General features: G+C 41.7%; 1 protein-coding gene across 1 annotated transcript in view; it reads left to right on the forward strand.

The window, feature by feature from the left end:
* The window catches only part of LOC116514896 (kelch-like protein 1), a 141,886-nt gene that overhangs the window by 56,237 nt on the left and 61,381 nt on the right, over window positions 1–24,268 (forward strand). The window contains 1 exon segment of the mRNA XM_032226716.1: window positions 1,051–1,247. Within this exon segment, the coding sequence (XP_032082607.1) occupies window positions 1,051–1,247 (197 nt within the window).

A 24,268-nucleotide genomic window follows, 5' to 3' on the forward strand; every position in this document is an offset into this window, starting at 1 on the left:
AAAGAGCTAGAGTAAACATTCATATTTTCCTTTTGTGATTTGTTTGTCTGAAACTGATTAGCGTCCTAGTGAGGGTGTAAATTGATAAATTTGTACAAAATTGCTTTTCTTTCACTTTATCTAGACTTAAATCTGCAGGTCAGTTTTTAGCAATTCAACCAAGGAAGCTAAATGAATTAAATGTAAACAAAAGGCAAAACCCTAATCTGATGTATTGATATCTTTCAGCTATATTGTAAAGTTGAAGATTGCAAAGGGATTTATGAACTACATCATTCTCAATCCATTACTTAAAACTTCTAAAAAGTAAACATTAAAGACACACATAGGCTTAATCCCAGTTTTCCCTTAGTTTCACCCCATGAGGAAAGGAAAATGTTGCAGTGCAGATCTCAGAGGAATGTATCTTTCCAAACTTCAAATATTTAATTTGTTTAATAGTGCAATGCAAATACCATGAGGTAAAATTGTGTGCCAGATGTTCCTGAACTGCTGTGGATAACCTACTGATACTTGGGGAAGGAGAACCCAGGGAAGCCTACAGAGAAAACAAAAATGGTGTTATTTTGTTCCCAAATTAAAATATTGCATAATATTGAGATTCCACTGGTGTCCTAATGGCTGAGAAATTCTGTACGTATTTGTCAGAGTATATTCATGAATTGGAATAGGGCTTAGTAACAAGTCGGCCAATGGGAACTGTTTGGTTATTGAGACCCATGCTAGACAGCTTGGAGCCTGGGTGTGGCTTAGGTTAATTGATTTATCTAAATATGTGGTGTGCTCCAATTATCCTTCCTTTTGTGAATATATCCTTCTGTTAACTGTGCTTTTGTGATTATGCTTCTGATTCTGAGAATGGCATGGGTATTGTATATATTCTTATATATAAAGAGACGTTAATGAATCTTGCTGAATCAGTCATCTGTGTTTCTGGATTTGATTTCTGCAACAAATTCTGACAGTAGTTTGTGATCTTAATACCTCACTCTAAGTTATGTACAAATTTATGGGTGGCAAATTAATTGGGTTTCTTCATCTCTTGTCCAGGTTGTTTGGAACTTAAGGAAGATACCATTGAAAACCTCCTGGCAGCTGCGTGTCTCCTTCAACTCCCTCAAGTAGTTGAAGTCTGTTGTCATTTCCTCATGAAGCTTTTGCATCCATCCAACTGTTTGGGGATCCGGGCTTTTGCAGATGCTCAAGGATGCACAGAACTTATGAAGGTGGCTCACAGTTACACCATGGTAAGGAAGTGCTGATATGCCTTATCGCCACAGCATGCAATCCAAAGATATGTAGAATGGACCAAAGCTGTGAAGCTTGCTCACAGATATACAGGGACAAGGAAGTCCTGATATGGCTTAGTGTCAGAGCATGAAATCCAAAGGTAGGTTCACCGACAAATGCGTGATAGACATATGCGTGCCGACAAAACCACGACGGACAAATGAGCACCGTCAAAATCGCTAATTGATTTTCGACAATAGCACGATGACAAATGCGTGATGACAAAATCGCGTCATCAATAAACTATAGCCTTTAACATAGTGGGACGCATACATATGTTATAACCCTAACCCTAGCCCTAGCCCTAACCCTAACCCTAATTTTTTTGGATGTTATTGTGCTTGTCATCGCACTTTTGTCGTCGCGATTTTATCGTCACGAATTTGTGGGCGCGATTTTGACGTCACGTCATATTCTATCACACAATTTTCAGGTCACGCAAAGGTATACTATATGTGATGTACAGAAGCTATGAAGGCAGGGATGGGCTGCTGGGGATTCGCAAGGTTTTGGAGAACCTCTAGCTAAGATTTTGTGCAGTTCAGAGAACCTCCAAATCCCACTCCTGGCTGGCTCTGCCAACCCCAACCTGCCCCTCCCAGGAGTCCCCACGCAGCCCGTGTTGGATGCAGGTAAGTGCAGAGCGTGCATGGAGGCTTGGAGAAGGTGAAAAACGGACCTACTGGAAGTTGGGGAAGGGCAGAAATGGTCTTGTTTCTGTCCTCCACAGGACCTCCGGAGCCTGGGGAGGCCAGGGAGGGCAAAAACTGCTCTCCTCACTGTGGTGCCCACCATACCCATGCTCACCCTAAAACCGGGCAGAGAACCCCTTGCTAAAAATTTTGAAACCCACCCCTGTATGAAGGTTGGGATATCACAGATATCCCAAAGATGCTTTTTCCAGAGGCAACTGGACTTTCTGGTTTTTCTTTGAATACATTTTGCTTCTCATTCAAGAAGCTTCTTCGAAAAGGTATCTGGAAAAAAAGCACTTCTGGGACAACCATGACCTGGATGACTGAAAATCTCCATAATCACAGATAAAGAATCGTAATATGCCTTATCATCACAGCACAGGAGCAATGTAGCCTGAGTGGTTGGAACCCAGGGCAGGAGGTTAGCAAGCCCACATTTGAGACCCAAGAGCTGATGTGGGGCAGGGTTGAGCTCTTGTCCTTCGCTCCAGCTCCTGCTGGTGTTTTGACCTAGGCTTCCTTAAAAAGCATGAAGCAGAGTCTTGGCCCCAGCAAAACCTCTTTTATTTACACAACTGTGAATTTGTTTCATTCATAGTCAGCAAGGCTTGGCAAACAGTCTTTCAGAGGAATATTTATCAACACTAACCTTATCTCACTTGGAGAGCTGCCAGATAACTAGTTTCCAAATGCAGGGCAAGACAACACTTGGCACAAAGTCTCTTAAAGTCACAAATAAAACTTTCCACTCTTGAAATGACCAAAGGAGCGAATTTTTTCCTGCAAAAGCCTGCTCCCCATTCGCTCCTCTTTTGTTTCCTATGGGAGGGGCCAATCACCTCCATGGTGTGGCTTTACTCCCAAGTTGACTCTGCTTTCTCTGTTGTTCTTGTCTTCTGGCAGCTCTGAGCATGCACACACTGGGAACAGGCTCCAGCTGTTCCTCTGCCTCACTGCTGTCACAGCCCTCATCTGAGCTTTCCTCGGCCCCCAGGACTGGCCCATGTTCATCTTCAACCTCCTCACTGTCCATTTTGCTGCCAGATCCACTGGCTGCCTGCTGGCCACAACAGCTGGCGACATGAAAGGAATCCCCAACTGGATGTCCCCAGGATAACAGTGAGGTCACTAATCTTTAGCACAGAAAACCCCTCAGTGCTTCTGAATGAAATGCAAGTCACAGCATGAAATCCAAAAGATATGCAGAATGCACAGAAGTTTAACAAAAGGGGTTCACAGTTATATCAAGCTAAAGAAGTTCTGATACGATGCAGTATATTATCAGGGCATTAAAAACTACCCAACCTTTTAATGAACAGCTGGTTTTCCTTTTCTGCACTTTGATTCTTATAATGCTTGAAAGCAGATAACAAAAGGTATCAAGAGCTTTCAGTGTTGATAAAACAATATTATGAACCAAAGGATTAAACTGGCTACTGCCCATGCATTTTGATCATATTTCAAAACTTCCCCTTATGCTTTTTGTGAAGCTATTAAGATTGTATTTTAAGGTAGTGTAATTATGAAACAAGAGGGATGTGATGGCTCAGTGGCTAAGATGCTGAGCTTGTAAATCAGAAAGATCAGTTAGAAGGCAGTTCGAATCCCTAGCAATAGCAATAGCAATAGCAATAGCAATAGCAATAGCAATAGCAATAGCAAGCTCCCATTACTTGTCCCAGCTTCTGCCAACCTAACAGTTCGAAAATATGTAAAAATGCAAGTAGAAAAATAGGAACCACATTTGGTGCGAAGGTAACAGTGTTCCATGCGCCTTCGGTATATAGTCATGCTGGCCACATGACCACATCATCGGACTGCGCTGGCCCTTCAGCTTTGAAATGGAGATGAGCACTGTCCCGTAGAGTTGGGAATGACTAGCACCTATGTGCGAGGGGAACCTTTACCTATTTTAATGAAATCATAGTATAAGTATTGATCCATTGGCTATTGAGAGACTCTTATTGAAATAAATATGTGCAGCATATCTATGCCAGGCATTTACATGAAAAGTTAACAGATTGGTTTGAGAAGGAAAACAATTAGGCAGATGGAAACAGGTGTTTCTTCTGGACCAGCTGTTACATAAATCAAGCATAAATATTACAACATCTGGTAGAAAAATAAATTGCCAAATGATTCTAGCTGTTGTGTATCGCAAACTTCAGAAGGAGTTCGACTCAATATCCTATAGGAGATTTATTTTTCTGCCTTCCAATAGAAATATGCACTTTGTGTTAAGATTCCCCTATAAAGATGTGCATTAGGACTTCTAGCCAAATAAATTTCAGCTAGGAAATGTATGAGAAAATTTAGATTTTGGGTACCATTACTGTTTAATTTTAATATCAGTTCTCTTATTCCATAACTTTCTGATTTGAGTCATCACACAGCATAGTGAGAAATACTCTTGCTATCCTCGACTTACAACAGTTTTGTTCAGTGATGATTCAAAGTTAAAACGGCATTGAAAATATGACTTATGACCTTTTCCCCTGACACTTATGACCATTGCAGCATCCCATGGTCACATGGTCAAAATTCAAATGCCTGGCAACGGCAATTTATGACAATTTCAGTATCCCCGGATCATGTGGTCAACTTTACGACCTTCTTACAAGGAAGGTCAATGGGGAAGTCAGATTCACTTAACAACTGAGTTACTTGCTTAACTGTTAAGTCTATCCCCGTTAGGAGACTCGAGTTGGGCAGAAGATTAGTAACAAATGTGTCGCTGAACAGTCACTCACAGCCACCAAAGGTAAAACAAAGAATAGCTTTACTTGGTTAACAAAAATAGGATAAACAGTCTCCAAAACAGACTATCAGTAGTCTTGTAGTATATAAACAGTCTATTTACAATACGTTGAAGTTACAGTTGCTCAACTCACAATTCACCATGTAGACTGAATTGAATTGAATTTTATTATTTGTATGCCGCCCTTCTCTGGGAGGGACTCAGGGCGGCGAACAACTCAAAAGGGGTAAAAGGGAACATAGAACAGAATACAGATAGTTAAAATAAGCAAGAATCACGCAACCACACAAGTCGAGAGGGGAGGGGAACTCATCAACCCCAGGCCTGCCGGCAAAGCCAGGTTTTGACGGCTTTTCGGAAGGCCTGGAGAGAGGTGAGGGTCCGAATCCCTGCGGGGAGTTCGTTCCAGAGGGCCGGAGCTGCCACAGAGAAGGCCCTCCCCCGGGTAGTAGCCAGATGGCATTGGCTTGTAGACGGAACCCGGAGGAGGCCAACCCTGTGTGATCTAATGGGTCTTTGGGAGGTAATTGGCATCAGGCAGTCTCTCAAGACAGGTAACTAATATTCAGACTAGCCACCATCCAATACAAGGTCTTCTCTCCCAATACTAAGCTCATACAGTAACAGTCAGTAACTATCAGGAACAACAGTAGAACCAGTAGAATCAGTAAAACTCAGGAAACATCAGGAGCATCAAGGAGCATCAGAGAGAACTTTGTACTAGTTCCTACTTCCTTATATGGCTGCTTAAAGCAATAGCATCCAATCACCTCTCTCTAGCATTTAAAGTAACAGATACATTTGTCACAATCCTGGCTTATGCTTATACATATACATTGTCAAGCCAAGACTAGGGTTAGCAATATAGCAATAGCAATAGCAGTAGACTTATATACCGCTTCATAGGCCTTTCAGGCCTCTCTAAGCGGTTTACAGAGAGTCAGCATATTGCCCCCAACAATCTGGGTCCTCATTTTACCCACCTCGGAAGGATGGAAGGCTGAGTCAACCCTGAGCCGGTGAGATTTGAACCGCTGACCTGCTGATCTAGCAGTAGCCTGCAGTGCTGCATTTAACCACTGCGCCACCTTGGCTCTTAGATCCCTAAGGTTAACCACTGCAGTGATTCACTTAACAAGTAGGGCAAGAAAGGTCATAAAATGGGGCAAACCTCAGTTAACAAATGCCTCGCTTAGCAACAGACATTTTGGGATCAATTGTGGTCATAAGTTGAGGACTACTTGTAGGTATTTTGTTTCGTACAGATAGACGGTACCTTGAGTAGAATGTACTGTAAAATAAAATAAATCCAATCGGAAAGGAAGGATTATATCCGGGGGTGGTATTCACTTATTTTCCCTACCACTTCACAAATATGAGCGCTCGTCCCATCCATGCGTGCGCTGAGCCTTCTGTGCATGGACTTTTGATTGTGCACACGGCTTGCATTCATGCACATGGCTTGAAAATATGCCAAAAAAAGGATGGCAGAGAGCTGGGGTGGGTGGGCAGATGCCACTGCCAATTTCTACTATCGGTTCGGACGAACTGGAATACCACTTCTAGTTATATTCCTTGACAGCAGAATGCAACATGCTGTAATGAATTGCCCCTAAAACTGGAATTCCGATTTCCGGGAATGTACACTGTATAGTCAAGGGATTCCATTTAAGACTTGGAATCAACTTCTTTCCTATCTTAATAGGGGTTCTGGATTGTGTGTAAGAAACAGATACATCTTACATGCTTGCATAACATTTAAGCATAAGGAATCAAAAGTCATTTCCTAAAAAGTAAATGAAAAGAGAGAAAGAACAAAACAATGATTTCCCAGATAAAACATATTCAACGCTTGTTGCACTCAATTTGATCTGTATGGTTGAATGCAATATTACAATATTTGGCTGATAAACGCTGCACGATTAGAGAGATAGCTGGCTGTTCTGGTCTTGATTGAAATTATTCCTGTAGTAATGGACTGTGTCTTAAACACAGCTGCTGCACTTTGGCTCGGCCAGGTTTCTATTAGCACAAAATAGCATTCTTGGTTGGCTATGAAGACAGTGTTTTCTGCTGACAGATACTTCCTTCTAGAATAAATGTTTTTCCACATGGTTCAAGAAACTATAAGCTTCACTGGAATATTAAGCAGCACTTTGTACAAACTTTAAATATCTGGAAGATTAATGAGACACTGTCAAGAAATATTGAATGGAAATTATACATTTGTACTCCTGTCTGTATATGGCCTGTGAGTTGATCCCAGGTATGAAGCTTGATCCATTTCTTGGTCAACATCTACTTTGATGATGGCTCTGGATGTTTCGTCCCAATCAATTGAGGATAGTGGAAGCTATCCCTCTTTATAAAACGAGAATTTGTAATTTCATAGGAAATATTTGTAGGTCCCTCAACAAATGGCAATGATGTCCAGAACGGATTTGTATAGTTACTTTAAATATGCAGAGTACAAAATAACAATAACAATAGGAAGAAGGAGGAAAAGGAGGAGGAGATGGAGAAGGAGAAGGAGGAGGGGGAGGAGGAGGAGGAGGAGGAGGAGGAGGAGGAGGAGGAGGAGGAGGAGGAGGAGGAGGAGGAGGAGGAGGAGAAGAAGAAATTCAGGGGTTGTCACAAAGAAAAGGGAGTCAAGCTTTTCTCCAAAGCACCTGAGGGCAGGGCAAGAAGCAATGGATAGAAACTAATCAAGGAGAGAAGCAATCTCCATATTTTATCAACTTTGGAAAGATGGAAGGGTGAGTTACCTTGAGCCCCATCAGGATTGAACTTCAGGCTATGAGCAGAGTCTTTCTGCAGTACTGCACTTAACCACTGCACCATCAGTATAAAATAATGAAGTAAATTTATGTAAATGACATTCCCTGTGCCTTTCTGTACTATTTTTTCTTGCATAATAAAAGCGCATATTCCTTTTTGTTCTTTAAACTTTTCGCCTCTCTGTTTATCAGGATCTCATCAACATCACATAACCATGGCTTCTCTTCTCCTTCCTCAGTGTTCACTCTTCTTTCAAATATTTGTTTTGCAATTCCATCTTCCTTCTTCCTCCTTCTATCAATAACCCACCTCTATCTGCTTCAATATTCATTCCTAACAATTTATTTTGTCATTTGACAGCACACGTTTGAAGCTCCCTGTTCTGATTGTTTTCCACTGTACTTCCAATTCTCCCTTCTTTATATCTTCTCCAACCAACCACTTTTCTATAATGGAACAAATATTTATGTAACTGACCACATACCCGCCACAAGCTTTCTACCAGAATTTGAACATCTAAATATTTATTTTTCCAGCATTATAAACATTCTAGCAAGGCACACATATTGGTCTATTAGCTCCAGCTTTCCACTATTTATGTTTCACTTGCAATTGTGTATTCCATTTTCCTTTTCAAACAGAAAGACCTTGGTGCTGGTAGAAAATACCTTCATCTTTGATGCATTAATTTTCGGATCCATTTCCTGGCACATTTTTTTGAAAAATCATTCCGGTTCTCTGTCAGCAACCCAGCTTCATCTGCAAACAGAAACACATATATTCATGTCCCCCCAATCCGACATCCCTTTGCCACAAACAGAGCCAGGATTTTTCTTCCAAAAGACACTAAATGACAAAGGGGGACATTATGCACTCCTATCAAATTATTCTTGCACAATTTTCTTTATTTCTATCATGCCAAGCCTTTGCATTTAGCAGCACATCTTCAACAGCGTATCCACACAAGAGTTTCCATAATTTAAGGCGTTTTGCTTTTTCACACTCTTTCTCTATATCCGTGTTTCTCACCCTCAGCAACTTTGAGATGAGTGGACCTCAACTCTCAGAATTCTGGGAGTTAAAATCTATACATCTTAAAGATTGCTCTATATATCAGGGGTGTCAAACTCAAGACCCACAGGTTACATCTGGTCTGTGGGGTGCTTAGATCTGGGCCGTGGGGCCAGCCTAGAAACAGCAAAGTATCAGCCCATGGTGCCTCTTACAGTGAAAACAGGGTGCCCCCCAAAACTCTCAGAATTCTGGGAGTTGAAATCCATACATCTTAAAGATTGCACTCAGAGGTGGGTTCCTACCAGTTCAGACCAGTTCGCTGAGTAGGTAGTAACTCAGCCAGACACACACATAAACTGGTTCTATTGGCGGTGCCGTTGGGGCCACCATCTTGTTTTTTGCTTCTGTACATGCGCAGCCCTGAACGAACCAGCAGTAAAAGAAGCCAGAACCCATCCCTGATTGCTCTATACCAGGGGTGTCAAACTCAAGGCCCATAGGCTGTATCCAATCCATGGGATGTTTAAATCTGGCCCTCAGGGCTGCCCTGAAAACAGCAAAGGACCAGTCCATGGTCCCTCTGCCCAGTAAAAAGAGAGTGCAGGAGGGGCACAGATAGCCTTCCTTAGTTCTGTTTTCACTGGCAGAGGGTTGCAGGAGCCGTGGTGGCACAGTGGTTAGAGTGCAGTACTGCAGGCTACTTCTGCTGATCACCGGCTGCCAGCAGTTTGGCAGATCGAATCTCACCAGGCTCAAGGTTGACTCAGCCTTCCATCATTCCGAGATGGGTAAAATGAAGACTGAGATTGTTGAGGGCAAGAAGCTGACTCTGTACACCTCTTAGATAGGGCTGTAAAGCACTTTGAAGCGGTATATGAGTCTAAGTGATATTGCTATTGCCAGAAGTCATTGCAGTGAAAAACTGAGCTCAGGAGCCCATTTTCACCACCCTGGCCCGATGGAGTCAAACGAAACCGTGATGCAGCCCTCAATGAAATCAAGTCTGACACCCCTGCTCTATATCAACCGTGGCACAAAAACATGTATTTCTCAAATACCTGATAAAAATCTCATATGGAAAACCTGCAGGTACAAAGTTGCACTTCGTTTTCCCATTTTTTTCCTCATTTTCACTTCTTATTCTCTTTCAGTCGAAATCCTGGGCAGCGTAATTAACAACCTCAACCCTCCTGGTGATGTTATATTCCTCCTTGCAACCTTTCCTTTGGTAGAGGAGAGCAGTGCCAATACGACTGCAGTCATTAGAAACAGTCACATTCTCTGTGCTCATTAAATAACTCTCACCACCTTCCTTAAGCAAACTGCTTTTTCTTTTCAAAAAATATATATATTTTAAATTCATCATTCGACCGGCATCCTCACATCCAAGCAAGTTTTCATCTATTCCACTTGCCTTCGGATTTAGTAGACTCTTCTAAAATAGAATAACAGAGTTGGAAGGGACCTTGGAGGTCTTCTAGTCCAATTCCCTGCTCAGGCAGAAAACCCTGCAACATTTCAGATAAATGCTTGTCCAATCTCTTCTAAAACACGTACAACACTGGAGAATTCACAACTTCTGGAGGCAAGTTGTTCCACTGGTTAATTGTTCTAACTGTCAGGAAATTTCTTCTTAGTTCTAGTTTGCTTCTTTCCTTGATTAGTTTCCATGCTTCTTGTCCTACCCTCAGGTGCTTTGGAGAATAGGTTGACTCCCTCTTCTTTGTGGCAACCCCTGAGATATTGGAACACTGCTATCATGTCTCCCCTAGTCCTTCTTTTCATCAAACTAGACATAGCCAATTCCAGCAATTGTTTTTTATATGTTTTAGTCTCTAGTCCCCTAATCATCTTTGTTGCTCTTCTCTGCACTCTTTCTAGAGTCTCCACATATTTTTTACATTGTGGAGAGCAAAACTGGATGCAGTACTCCAAGTGTGTCCTTACCAAGGCATTATAAAGTGGTATTAACACTTCACGTAATCTTGATTCTATTTGGATTTGGATTTTGGATTTAACTTTATTTGTATGCCGCCCTTTTCCCTGAGGGGACTCAGGGAGGCTCACAACTCAGGGGGAGGGAAGGACAAAACAAGTTATACACATGAAGACAATACATCGTTAAAAAGCACAACAGTCATACTATTCGGGTGGGGCTGAAATCTTTAGCCCCAGGCCTGTCGGGACAGCCAGGTTTTAAGGGCTACGCGGAAGGTCTGAAGGGTGGTGAGGGTACGAATCTCCACGGGGAGTTCGTTCCATAGGGTCGGAGCAGCCACCGAGAAGGCTCTCCTCCGGGTAGTTGCCAGTCGACATTGGCCGGCTGATGGGATTCGGAGGAGGCCTAATCTATGGGATCTTATCGGCCTAGTGGAGGTAATATGCAGTAGGCGGTCTCTCAAGTACCCAAGTATCCCTCTCTTAATGTAGCCTAGAACTATGTTGGCTCTTTTGGTAACTGTAACATACTGCTGGCTCATATTTAAGTGATTGTCTACTAGGACTCCCAAGATCTCTCTCACTATTATTGAGTGAGGTACCACCTATACTGTACCTGTGCATTTGGTTTTTCTTGCCTAAATGTAGTACCTTACTTTTTCACCATTGAATTTCAATCGTTTTGTTCTCTTAGTTTCACAGGCACACAAATATATTTCATTCATGCTCATGAGCATTGATTTTTGCTACATGTCAAGTCATAATATTCCATGTTCCATAATTATCACCAATGGCCAATAAACCTTGACTTCCATTGCCCTCCGTGATTTTGACAACTCAAGACTTTCTGCCCTCTTAGTATCTCCATTGTAAGAACTATAAACTAGTACCCCATAAAGGAGAATATTTGTAGTTCAGGGTGGAAGTGAGGGGTCTTTGGTGTTCTCTCAGTTTGGTTGTTTTCTTGAAGACATTGCATTATCTGACTAGGTAACATCATCAGTCCTGGACAAGATTAGAACTGATGGTGTTATCCAGTATGGGTAATGAAATACATTGTCTGCTCGAAAATAACCAAGCTCAGAGAGCACCAAGTGTTCTGACCTAGGCTTCCTAAGAGCCTGAAGTAAGTTCCTAAAAAACCCTTTTATTAATTTACTGTTAATTCTGCTCATTCACATCCAGCAAAGTCTTTCAAGGGAGGATTTACAGTCACAGACCTTATCTGACTTGGAGAGCTGCCAGGCTGATATCTGCAAAACTTGGCAATGAGTCTCGGAGAGTCACGAACCAATTAAGCAAACTAATTGTCTCCTGCAAACTCCACTCCCCTTTCGCTCCTCTTTTATTTCCTCTGGGAGGGGCCATTCATCATCCATCTGTGGCCTTACTTCCAAGTCGACCCTTGTTCTTTAGCTCCTTCCCTTCATCTGGCAACTCAGCACATGCACACATTGGGAACAGGCTCCAGCCGTTCGTCTGCCTCACTGATGTCTGACTCTGAAGGCAGCTGAAAACTGTCAGATGGCCCTGGCCCCCTCTCTGCCTCCAACACAGAGCCCTCCTCAGAGCCTTCCCCAAACTTCAGGACTGGCCCATGTTCCTCCCCAACCTCCTCACTGTCCAAATCTGCTGCCAGCTCCGTAGGCCTCTGGTGGGCCACAGCATCTCCTTTCTGCTAAAGGCATCAGCTAAAATGATGTTTTCGGGACTCCAGTGATGCTTAGAGGTTGTTTTTTCCTCCACTCTGTATTTGCTATCAACAGCTGCACTTTCGTACCCTCATTGCTCTGTGATTTTGGCTACCTGACATTTGCTTCTTGGAAATCAGTGGGTGTGACTAGAGAGCCGAGGTGGCGCAGTGGTTAAATGCAGCACTGCAGGCTACTTCAGCTGACTGCAGTTCTGCAGTTCGGCTGTTCAAATCTCACCGGCTCAGGGTTGACTCAGCCTTCCATCCTTCCGAGGTGGGTAAAATGAGGACCCGGATTGTTGTTGGGGGCAATATGCGGACTCTGTAAACCGCTTAGAGAGGGCTGAAAGCCCTATGAAGCGGTATATAAGTCTAACTGCTATTGCTATTGCTATAATACTTATCTCAAGGTAGAACTGTTTTGTAACAAGCTTTGCCATTCGGAACATTCCTTCCGTAGCACATTAGGACCCCACTTTATCAAGGCTCGGTTGGGGAGGGAGGACTTAACGTGAACCTTAATGGACCCACAGAGGTGCAAGCAGTCAATTGGAAGGCATGTAAGGAAGACAACTGAGGTGAGTGAAATGCTTCAGATCCTGTCCAAAAAGTAGTTAAGTAAATAGCCCGTGGTTAATTAGCTTGCTATATAATGCCTAATTTAACCCTAAGGATTTGCATCCTTATTTCCTTTAAAAAAAAAACACAACACTATAAAATAAGGCTAAATTACCACACAAGCAAGAGTCAGCCTATTGCTCAAACTGAGTGATTTTACATTCAAGATGGAAATGAGATGCAACCCCATCAAAAAGTGCCTTAAAATTCAATTTAGATTACTTTGTGTGGGGCGGGGGGAGAGAAAAAAATCTAATCATTCACTCCCATTATATAGCAGAACAGGCTTGTTCTCTCACAAGAATAGGTCATATTCACTTGTATGGGGAAAAAAATAGCTTTGTTATCTAAGGGGAAGAAGCCCGTGCACTTCTGACAGTATGGATTGTGAAAAAGAAATCACTAATCATTTAAATTCATTCAGATACAAAAGGAATAAGTACACCTTTCTAAGTTCTTAGTATTTGCCTTCTAGGAAAAGAGTGGTACTCTACTTGATATCTGCCTATGACTTTAGTCTAGTTATCTGGGGTTTAAGCCACCTTCTTCTGCAAAAGAGATAAAGGGGATTGAACACAAAATTAAATAAGGATTTTTAAAAAATGGTTTCAAAGTATCTTAAAAATGATTTAAAATAGATTTTGGCCAGTTTTCCATAGGCTAGGCAAAAAAAATAGCACTCTAGTTAGAGTACTACCCCAATTCTTTTTCAGGCCCTGAGACCATAAAGGAAAGTATAGAAAGTTAGCATCCATCCCTCTCCTTGAAAAAGGAAGTATTTTAGGAAATATTAAAAGGGCAGAATATTTCCCCTAAAAGGGAGGTAGACACTCACCCCACCCCCATCCAGAGGTGGGTTCTTACCAGTTAACACCTATTCGGTAGAACCGGTTCGTCAAATCTACCGAATCGGTTAGAAGAGGTTCCACCAGTGGACCCGGAAAGCAGGCCACACCTACAGAAGAGGTTCCAAATTTTTTTGAAACCCATCCCACCTTTGTTAATGTGCCATTAAGGTCTTGGCCAATCTATTCTACATAACTAAGATCTACCTCCTACAGGCAGAGCCATAGTAGGAATTGCCCAAAGCCCTTTCATAATATCATCACCCAGCAAGAGTCAACCAAGCTTGGGACACGAACAACCTACAGAGTTACTCCTGCATGGCCCCATGGGAGTCTGGCAACCAATCAGGCTACAAGGTCAAATTCAAAAGCCCGGCGAGGGCATAAAACCAAGACACTCTCAGCATCTCCGCCCTTTTTTCTTCACCCAAGATCTTCAAGGCATGTGATCGTGTCCACCATTAAAATCTTCTTTCCAAGCAACTTCCATGAATCCAGTGTCTTTTCCCCCACTTGGAACTGAACCCAGATGTACGTTTCTTGCAACAAAAGCAAAGTTCTTTTTGTGTTATTTGTTTCTGAAACCCTTTCAAAGTTTTGAATTTTATTCTGTAAGAACAGAGAAGACATGAACCATTTTGGTTTAAACATCAGAAGCAAGATTAAGTTAGGTTATCTTCATTTTCTGTTTCATGCACATGCTTACTGTTTAATCCGTTTATTGCCTTTCCATCCATTCCTTTTTAAATTCCCACAATTATCTATGGACTAAAGAACCCATCTTCTGGATATAGCAATAGCAATAGCAGTTAGACTTATATACCGCTTCATAGGGCTTTCAGCCCTCTCTAAGCGGTTTACAGAGTCAGCATATCATCCCCACAGTCTGGGTCCTCATTTCACCCACCTCGGAAGGATGGAAGGCTGAGTCAACCTTGGGCCGGTGAGATTTGAACCGCTGAACTGCAGATAACAGTCAGCTGAAGTGGCCTGCAGTACTGCACCCTGACCACTGCGCCATATGATTGTGATTTCCCCCACCCCCACCCCCTCACAGATAATGATTTTCATGTCTTCAGAAATGTTTAAGAAGAGACTGGACATACATTTGCCTGAAATGATATAAGGCAGTGTTGGTGAACCATTTTGGCATCGAGTGCCAAAATTGGAATGTGTGCAGGGGGAGTGTAGCAGCAGATTGAGGTTTGTAATCTACTTATGAAAGACTAGGACTTGAGACCACGAAGGTGAGAGAAACAGGTTTATTGGATGCATCGAGTTCAGCGTGTTCACACACCAAAATCTGAACTGCCTGGGCTCTGCCCAGGATGCTACTTTTATGCCGTGTTCCACACTGTGCATTCTCAAGGCGTTTCCATACACGAGACAAGCATGACATTTCGAAAAGCAGAAGTTCATTTGGAATGTTACAGCAAAGGACATAGGAGAAATACAAAAAAGAGAAGTTCCTATTTCGTCTTAAGCTGTCAGCAGCTTTTACCTCTGTTCTATCTCTCACCCACGCCTGGCTTCCTGTGCCCCCCCTTTACAGGGTCTTGCTACACTGTTCAGCCCTATTTTTAATACTTATGAGGAAGTTTGGGGAGAAAGTTCACTCTAGCTAAAAGTCAACTTTGGGACTCCAGGGCACTAGAATGAAAAGCCAAACTAATATGAATTTATAAGGTCCATTCTATTAAGACCACCTAACCTGGCCAGCCACTGGTGGGTTTACCTGTGCAACCTCTCTTGCATCATTAGCACCAAAAACTGGAAGAGCACCTTCCTGGTGCACACATGCAGGAGTGCCAGAAACCAGAAACTCAGCTTCCCAGTGCACACAGGTGTGCTCCGGGGAGCTGAGTTCCTGGTTCCCGGGTTGTGCATGTGCGCCGGTCACCTGGTCTTCTGGTTTCTGATGCACATGCACATGCGCATGGGAAGACCAGCTCTGGAACCTGGAAGAGCAACAGGCATGCCTGGAGAGAAGGCTCTGGGTGCCCCTTGTGGCACACGTGAATATAGGTTCACCATCATGGATATAGGGTCTTCTTTTTGAGCAGAAGGTTGGACTAGAAGATTAGAAGAAGGTCTCTTCCAACTCTGTTATTCTTTTAAGATGTCTTAACTTAAGATGTGTAAAACACTATCAATTTGAACTGGAAATGGTGGCAGAAGAACAGAAATACCTATTTTCTCCCCGGAATAATGGTGATATTTGTAAAACCGAGAGGGAAGCTGGCCTGAATTCAGGAGCACTTTTATCACATTTTTTTGTCTATACTTCACAAACAACTGTACTTAGCTTTTTTCAGTGATTACATGCCTGATCTATCTCTAGATTAGGAGTGTCAAACTCATGGCATCATGTTGTTGTCACATGACTTTTTCCCCTTAGCTAAACCAGGGATGGGCGTGGCCAGCAGGTGACGCATATGCCCCATGGGCCCTGAGTTTGACATTCCTGCTCTAGATGATGGAATTAGTTTCATTCCAGGAAACTGCCTATAGCAAGAAGAATCTGAACACTCGTCAAGATAGAGTTTAAGAAAGAAGTCCATCCGTAAGGGTCACTCCTAGCTGAAAACATCAAAAGACATTGGCAAATAATGCTCTTCCAGTAACCCTATCAAGCTCCTTCAACAGGAAGACTTTCTGATCTGACCTGGTTTGCCTTCTCTTCTTAGATCAACTCTTCCAGATCTGCCTTCTTCTAGAAAAAGTCATTCCTCTTATGTTGCCTTATCCTTCTGCTGTTGTCTGTTCATAGATTTGCATGTCCGAGGACTGGAGAGATTCCTATTAGGGTCCCATCAAGCTGATATCTGGTGGGAAGAATAGAGTTGGTAGCCGATGAAGGCTTTTAAAGCCATGACACACCGTGAACCATAGCTTTGAAACCAAAAGTTAACCTGTAACCACAGACATATTATTTCGGCTACCCTATTAGAGACATGATGTCATAATGACCGCTCTAGATGCTGTCCGTAGTCCAGGTAATTGCACAACAATATTGTGACTAGCAGTTCTGAATCTATTGCTTCCAAAAGGTACAGAAGACCATTTGAATTTGCTTTTGCCATATAAATTATTGCGTGACGTAGATTGTACCTGGTCATCAATTTCATTGGGAGCTTCATCGCTGCTGATGTCAGAATCGGTGGCAGAGACGAGTTCCTCATCACTACAAAATTTTCATCGCAGTTCGATTCCACCTCACTTAGATCACTCTCTGCTTCTTCATACCATGTTAGAACAGTTTCTTTGAAGTTTGGATCACCAAATCACATTCTTTTTGGCAGAAAACATGGCCCCAACATTATAAAAAATATATACGTTAACAAAGATCTGTAGCCAAAATGAGCACAACTCACATTCAAATGCCACTACAGAAAACACCTAATAACTCACTCACACCCAATGCTGCCTACATTCTTTTTTTAAAAAAGATTTTTATTAACAAACATGTAAAATACACACACACACAAATTAGACGTACACCACATTTACACAATACAATACGAACAGGAGCTTCCTGTTCTTTATAATAGCAATCATCCATCGATACCGCTCACCTTATATTATTTCCCCTTCTATTGTATTTCATTTGGATTTCACCATTCTTAACCCTCTTATTTTGCTCATAACTATTATTTTTTGAGTTTTGTTATATTCCTTCATTGATTCTTGTTTCTTTCCTCCATCCACCTATACCATTTATCCCGTATCTGGTAGAATTCTGATTCTTCTTCTCCCTGGATTTCTTTAGTTAGTTTGTCCATTTCAGCACAATCCATAACCTTTCTTATTATTTCACTCCTCTCTCCCAGTACACTCCCTCCCTTCCTTCTCACCCTGCCTCCCATCCTCTCTCCGCTGCCTACATTCTTGATGGTGGAAAAACAAAAGCTATGCACCCCTGAAACAGTCCATTTCTAAAAATAGGGGTCTTTTGGAAAATTGTTGCAGACACTATAACCACAGGTCTGTGGTTATGTGTTAAATGAGGATCCAGGGATCAAGGAAATGCTTCTAGATCTAACTCTTTGATGTGATTCCCTATCCATTCCCGTTCATAGATATTTCAGAATCAGAACAGAAGTGGTATTCAGCCGGTTCTCTCTGGTTTGGGCGAACCAGTAGTGGCAGCCGTGGGAGGCTCCACCCACCCACCCCAACATAATGCACAAGCACTGTGCATGTGCAGACAAGGCACATGCGAGCAAAGGGAGTGTGTGCATGCACACTCACATTTGCAAACTGGTAGGGAAGGTAAGTGAATACCACCACTGAATTAGAACTAAAATCTTACTGAAGCCTACATACATTGATCAATACATAATTAGAGCTAGGAACCAAAGAACCTATGAACAGAGAAAGTGGGTGAAAAGGAGATATTCTCCAAAAGAAATTGAAGAATTTATCTCCGTTTCAATTTGACACTAATCTGATTTCGAGAAATGCTCAATGGGATGAATTCCAGGATAGAGAAGTAGCTGGGACATGCATAACCTTGAAATTACATTATAATGCTCAAGGAACATGTATAATGTACATCATCATAGATCTGACCTTATCATCTATTTCAAAAGCATTTCGGAAGCACATCCTCTTCCATCACATTTGGGGGAACTGGTGTCAGTGTTCCAAATAGCATCCAAAATTAAATCAACGTCCAAGGCAAGGTATTGCTCAAAGTTCCAATTTATTAAGAGAGCCATGTTGGCACATCAGGGAAAACCCGAATCTGAAAGCACCCACACCCACAAGTTCATTGCATGGTCCAATCTCCCACTGCCATGTTGGCAGTTCCACCCATCTAATTCCGTTCAGGTGCAGAGACAAAGAATGACCTTGGCTTTCTAGAAAGAATTTTGTTATGGCTACATAGTATGTGACTCCTTACAATCCTCCCTCCCATTTTCCCACAATAGAAAATGCATAGTATAATAATAGAAAGTGTGGCAGGCCAAAGATCCAAAAGAAAAGATGGCTGTAGGCCTGACAACTGGTATAAAAAATGCAGGATAACTTCCCTGTATAATGCGCATTACTGTGCGGTTATTAAATCCAAAATAAAATTTTAATTTGAGTTGGAATAATTCCACCAGAACTGGAAACACCATGAGTGTGGACATCCTGAACTCTCTTTTACATTACAAGAACCAGTAAACTTGAAAGCTTATTTTCTTTTTCATTAATTTCCTTTCCAAATTTCAATATGCTGAAAACGATAAAAGGCTTCAGCCACTGGTTATGCACTAAACTGCTCGTAAGTGCCAGTAAATCACATCCCAGCATGCAGATATGATCTGTGTTCCTATACATGCTGTGCAAAGGACGCATGATGCATTTGTTCAGAGCATCATGCTTAAGCAGGTACTCTCCTAATGGGCGCCTAGATAGAAAATTTCCCAAGAATCCAAGGTTAATTGAAATGAATTATGAAGTATGCAAATGTTTCTACTCCTTGTGGCGCATTGAAAAAGCATAGCTGACATATTGTCTTATCCTTGGGCATATGCATTTTATAAATTATGGAATGGATAGATGAGAGAGAGAAGAGAAATGACAGGTAGAGTCAGAGGGAGGAGAGAACAAGAGAGGAGAGAGGGAGAGAGAGAGAGGAAAGAGAGAAAGAAAGAGGGGGAGAGAGGGAGAAAGAGAGAAATAAGGGAGAGAGACAGAGACAGAGAGTGAGAGAGTAAATATTAAGTTAGCAAGCTATGTTGTCTAGAGAAAATTCAGATACACGTATCAAGATTCTGGTTTCCTGGACCTAGCAAAATAAAGTCCAAAAGTAAACCATAGTTGCTGTTAGTAAATATTTCAAAACATTTATTTAGACAATACAGTCTTAAGCATATCCTCTACACCAGATGAATACTTTGTTGCTTATGAAATATCCAATATTTTTTTTTCCATTTTACAGTTAATAACAAAAAACAATTTCTCCTCTCTCTGGTTTTATTTTTATTTCTCCACCATGGAACCATGTAGTGTGTACTTACGTGCTTAGCAACCTTCAGCAGAAATAACGGTTTTAAATCTAAAGTACAAAAGTTACATTCTGTTCCCTTTTGAGCAAAATGGAAACTTGCTGTACTAAATATTGCATGTGGAAAGATTTTATATTGCTTTTTGATATCTGTTGGTTCTGTTGTTTGTCTCTGGGCAGAGAACAGTTTTTTTCAAGAACGTAGCTAGCAGTGGCTGATTCTAACAATGGAACAAGAGGGCTCTTTTCCCTATTTCTTCATCTCTACAAATTTTCAAAAGAATCACTCAGTTTCCGATGTCAAATTGGTGTGGGAACTGGAAAAAAAACACATTATTTTCTCCCTTTTAAGTGTCAGGATCAGTTCGCAAATGTGGGCATGGGTGCTTGCTTTGCTAGCATGCATCCCATCCATGTATGTGCTCAGCTTTCCGTACATGTGCTTCAGTGGCGGGATTCATCCAGTCTGCACCTATTTGGGAGAACCGGTTGCTAACTTTCTAAGCAGTTTGGAGAACTGATTGTTGGAAGAAATCTCATTTTGTTTTTTTTCCCCCCTACTTTACAGGGCTAATCCAGTAAGGAAGGCAGGAAGGAAACATTCTGGTGTTGTTTCTAGCCTAATCTTTATTGCCCTGCTTACAGAATTTGCCTCTCCAGTTAACCCTTATTACATTGTAACAGCTAAGGCCCATCGACCTGAGTGACGTTGAGTTGGCCATGCCCACCCAGTCACATGACCACCGAGCCCCACCTCCCCAACTGGTCATTAAGGCAGAGAACTGGTTGTTAAATGATTTGAATCCTGCCACTGATGTGCTTTGATTATGTGTGCGGCTTGCACACATGTGTGTGGCTTGAAAACATGCCTAAATAGGACAGCATAGAGCTGGGGCAGGTGGGCAGGCCCACCCGTGATACTGGTTCAGACCAACCGATACGAACCGGCTGAATACCACCTCTGGACTCAGGATCATCTTATGGACAAAAGTGTTTTTGGTGTCATTCTTGAATTCTAACATCATCCGTATCAGAATTTGTTGTAATATTTACAGAAAAGGATCTCAAATCTTTGTTTAGCCCTCCTAATTTATGTCTAATTAAAATGTCAAAATTACTAGTGCATTGCATGAGCTCCTAAACAGAGTTGTTATTACACCCTGGGAGTGCAGTTTATAGGCCTATACAAATCAGCTCTAATTTTATTCAGAGTGGGATGTTAAGATTGGTTTAGTTTGCAAGCTGAGTTTTGAAATAGAGGCATTGGATCTATGCTGCATTAAGATGCTGGAATAATTGCCTGCAATTAGGCACAATGATGGACAAACGATGCCGTGATACAAAGGGTAGACCCTTGAATTTCAAACTAAGCAAAATAATTCAGAAATGAACTTTTGAAGAGACTGTATTATTTTGATGAGACAGTCAATAGTGAGATAAAATATATCAGGTGGCAACAGAACTTGATTGGGACATTTTAAATGATTGAATGGGACATTTTAAACGTCCTTACAAAAATGACAGTAGAGAGGAAAGAGAGCTGTGATTTTGGTGACCAACTCCTTTTGGGGCAATCTGGTCTGTATATAGGATTGAGGCAGTGGTGGGATTCAATTTTTTTTTACTACTGTTTCTGTGTGGGTTGGTGGACAGGGCAGGGGAAGGATACTGCAAAATCTCCATTCCCTCCCCACTCCTGGGGGAAGGATATGGCAAAATCTCCATTCCCACCCCATTCTGGTGGAAGGATACGGCAAAACCCCATTCCCTCCCTATTCCTGGGGAAAGGATATGACAAAATCGCCATTTCCACCCCATTCTGGGGCCAGCCAGAGGTGGTATTTGCTGGTTCTCCAAACTACTCAAAATTCCCACTACCAGTTCTCCAGAACCTGTCCGAACCAGCTGAATTTCACCCCTGGATTGAGGGGTCCTTGGTGCTCTCTGAATTTGGTTCTTTTCTTGCAGACATTTTTTGCATACTCTAATGATGCTATCTAGTTTGAGTAATGTGCAGGAAAACAACGAAATTCAGGGAGCACCAAGGACCAACTCATTTCAACCCTGCGCTACAAACATTCTTTTTGATTGGTCTATGGAGGTTCTCAGTCATCCAAGTCATGGTTGTCCCAAAGGTGCTTTTTCAAGAGGCAACTCGACTTTCTTGTCTTTTATTTTTCTTTGAAGAGGTTTCCTTTCTTATCCAAGAAGCTTCTTCAGCTCTGATTGGATGATGGGGAAAAGAAGGATTTGTATTCCTTGCAGGCTGCTGGTCATTTGCATTCTCTAAAAGAATGCAAGGCCACTTGGAGATGTGTCTGGGTTCTTAGGTTCACTTGAGTAGTGCAAAGTGTGAAGCTTTCTTGGAACTGCTGAAAGGACTGTGTTGTAGAGTGGAGATAAATAATATCATATCCCTCCCTCCCTATTGAGAGATGGCTGGTCAATTTTGATATAGATGGCAAAAGATGAAAGAGGGGTCAAAGAATCCATCTATGTTAAAACTGAATAGCTCTCTCTCTCAATAGAGGGGGAGGGATATGACATCATCTATCTCCACTCTACAACAGAGTCCTTTCAATAGTTCCAAGAAGGCTCCAAACCCATTTGCACTACTTAAGTGAACCTAATGAGCCGAGGTGGTGGAGTGGTTAGGGTGCAGTACTGCAGGCCACTTCAGCTGACTGCTAGCTGCAGTTCCGCGGTTCTAATCTCACCGGCTCAAGGTTGACTCAGCCTTCCATCCTTCCGAGGTGGGTGAAATGAGGACCCAGATTGTTGGGGGCGATATGCTGACTCTGTAAACCACTTAGAGAGGGCTGAAAGCCCCATGAAGCGGTATATAAGTCTAACTGCTATTGCTATTGCTATTGCTAAGGACCCAGACACCCCTCCAAGTGGCCTTAACAACTCTCTGAAAAAATGCAAAGGACCAGCTGTCTGCAAGGAATATAAATCCTTCCATTCCCCACCATCCAGTCAGAGCTGAAGAAGCTTCATGGATGAGAAATGAAACACATTCAAGGAAAAAGAAGAAGTCCAGTTGCCTCTTGAAAAAGCACTTTTGGGACATTCTCCTTGATTGTATACAGCATTTTCTTAAATTTCCCTTACAAAGTAGCACCTTGAATCAAATTAGCAATGAAGCCTTGTATAGGTAGGGACTATAATCTCATCTAGGAGCACTAATGTCATAAATGTTGCTCCCAATAAAGATATTTTTAGACATCTGGAACATCGGATTGTCTTTCTATGTCCCATAATTATCAAAGCTTTCTGAGATAACAATATACCCTAACACTAACCTTCAAGGTCCATAGAGTTGGTACTGGTGGAAAAGAAGGTTGAGAAGGAATTATCCTTAACAAACATTTGAAATTATTGAGACACACCTGTGTTTCTAAACTTAAAAGAAAAACCACACTGGGCCCATAGCAGGAACTTGGAGACAGTTTGAAGATATATTGATTGTTTGATTCTAAGGCTGAGAAATTATTTTGCAACTTGAGTTGAACACCACACTAAAGCCGGGAAATAAAATAATATACTATTTCCCCCCAGTACTTGAAATTATAACACACAAGTAAAAATTCTAGCTGTAAAGCCAGCAAGATCAATGTAAAAATAGTACAAGCAAAAAAAAAAGTATAAATCAGGCTGAAGTTTAATAAAATAGATTGTGTCATTGTTTGTAATAATAAAAATGCAAATACTTTGTTATTTTATTTTTCAAATTAAATTTGCATCCCACATTATTAACAACAATTAACAACTAACTTGGTGCCTTCCTAACTGTGCCATATGATGATAATTTTAAATATATTTAAGCCTATTTCAACAGTACATCTGCTAGGTCAGAGAAATTATTGGCCATCTGCTGATAGTTCACAAAATCCAATTCTTTTTTTTTTTCCTGTGCCAAGCATTTAATGATAGAAAGCTTAATAAAGAGGAACCTTGCTTTGCTATGGCTATTATTATTTTCTCAGACTCCAGCCTGTGTTTTTTGATAGTCCATCTATCGGGCAAGAACGAGATGGTTCATGTCCATTCATCTAATCTTACTAAATCTGGACTGCAGTACTCCAGATAACCACTAGATGACAACAAACTCTTTTTACCACCCTGTAATCTGTTAATTCAGGGTAGAGTTGAAGTGACTGGATGGATCTGAGCATTTACTAGCCGGATGCCGTTCCTGATGCAACACAGAGTTCACAGCAAATATTTTTTCTTTGAACATACTAGGAGAGAAATATCTGTTGCTACGTAGGATTGAACTCTCAGCCTTTCAAGTGGGAGGCGAGAGTCTTCACCACTAGGCCACCATGCCGCTCATCCCTAGATTACAACAAAGAGACACAGATCATCCAGAGGTCACCCAGATTTTAGCCCAAATATGTTGACCCTAATTCGTCTTCTTTAATTATATCTTGGTACTTTCTACAAGGTTGGCTATTTGAAACCAGCAAACAAACAAATCATACACATCTCATTTAACTGTCCTTTAAAAAGATATTATTCTGTCTATAATTGTGTCACAGTATATGTGCTTAACAGCATCGTGACAGGGAGTAATCACCACTGCTTCATCTAACTCAGAAATTGCACAATAAACGGCGCACACCTTTTCATATATGC

Source organism: Thamnophis elegans, chromosome 11, assembly GCF_009769535.1.
Source record: "Thamnophis elegans isolate rThaEle1 chromosome 11, rThaEle1.pri, whole genome shotgun sequence".
NCBI lineage: Eukaryota > Metazoa > Chordata > Lepidosauria > Squamata > Colubridae > Thamnophis > Thamnophis elegans.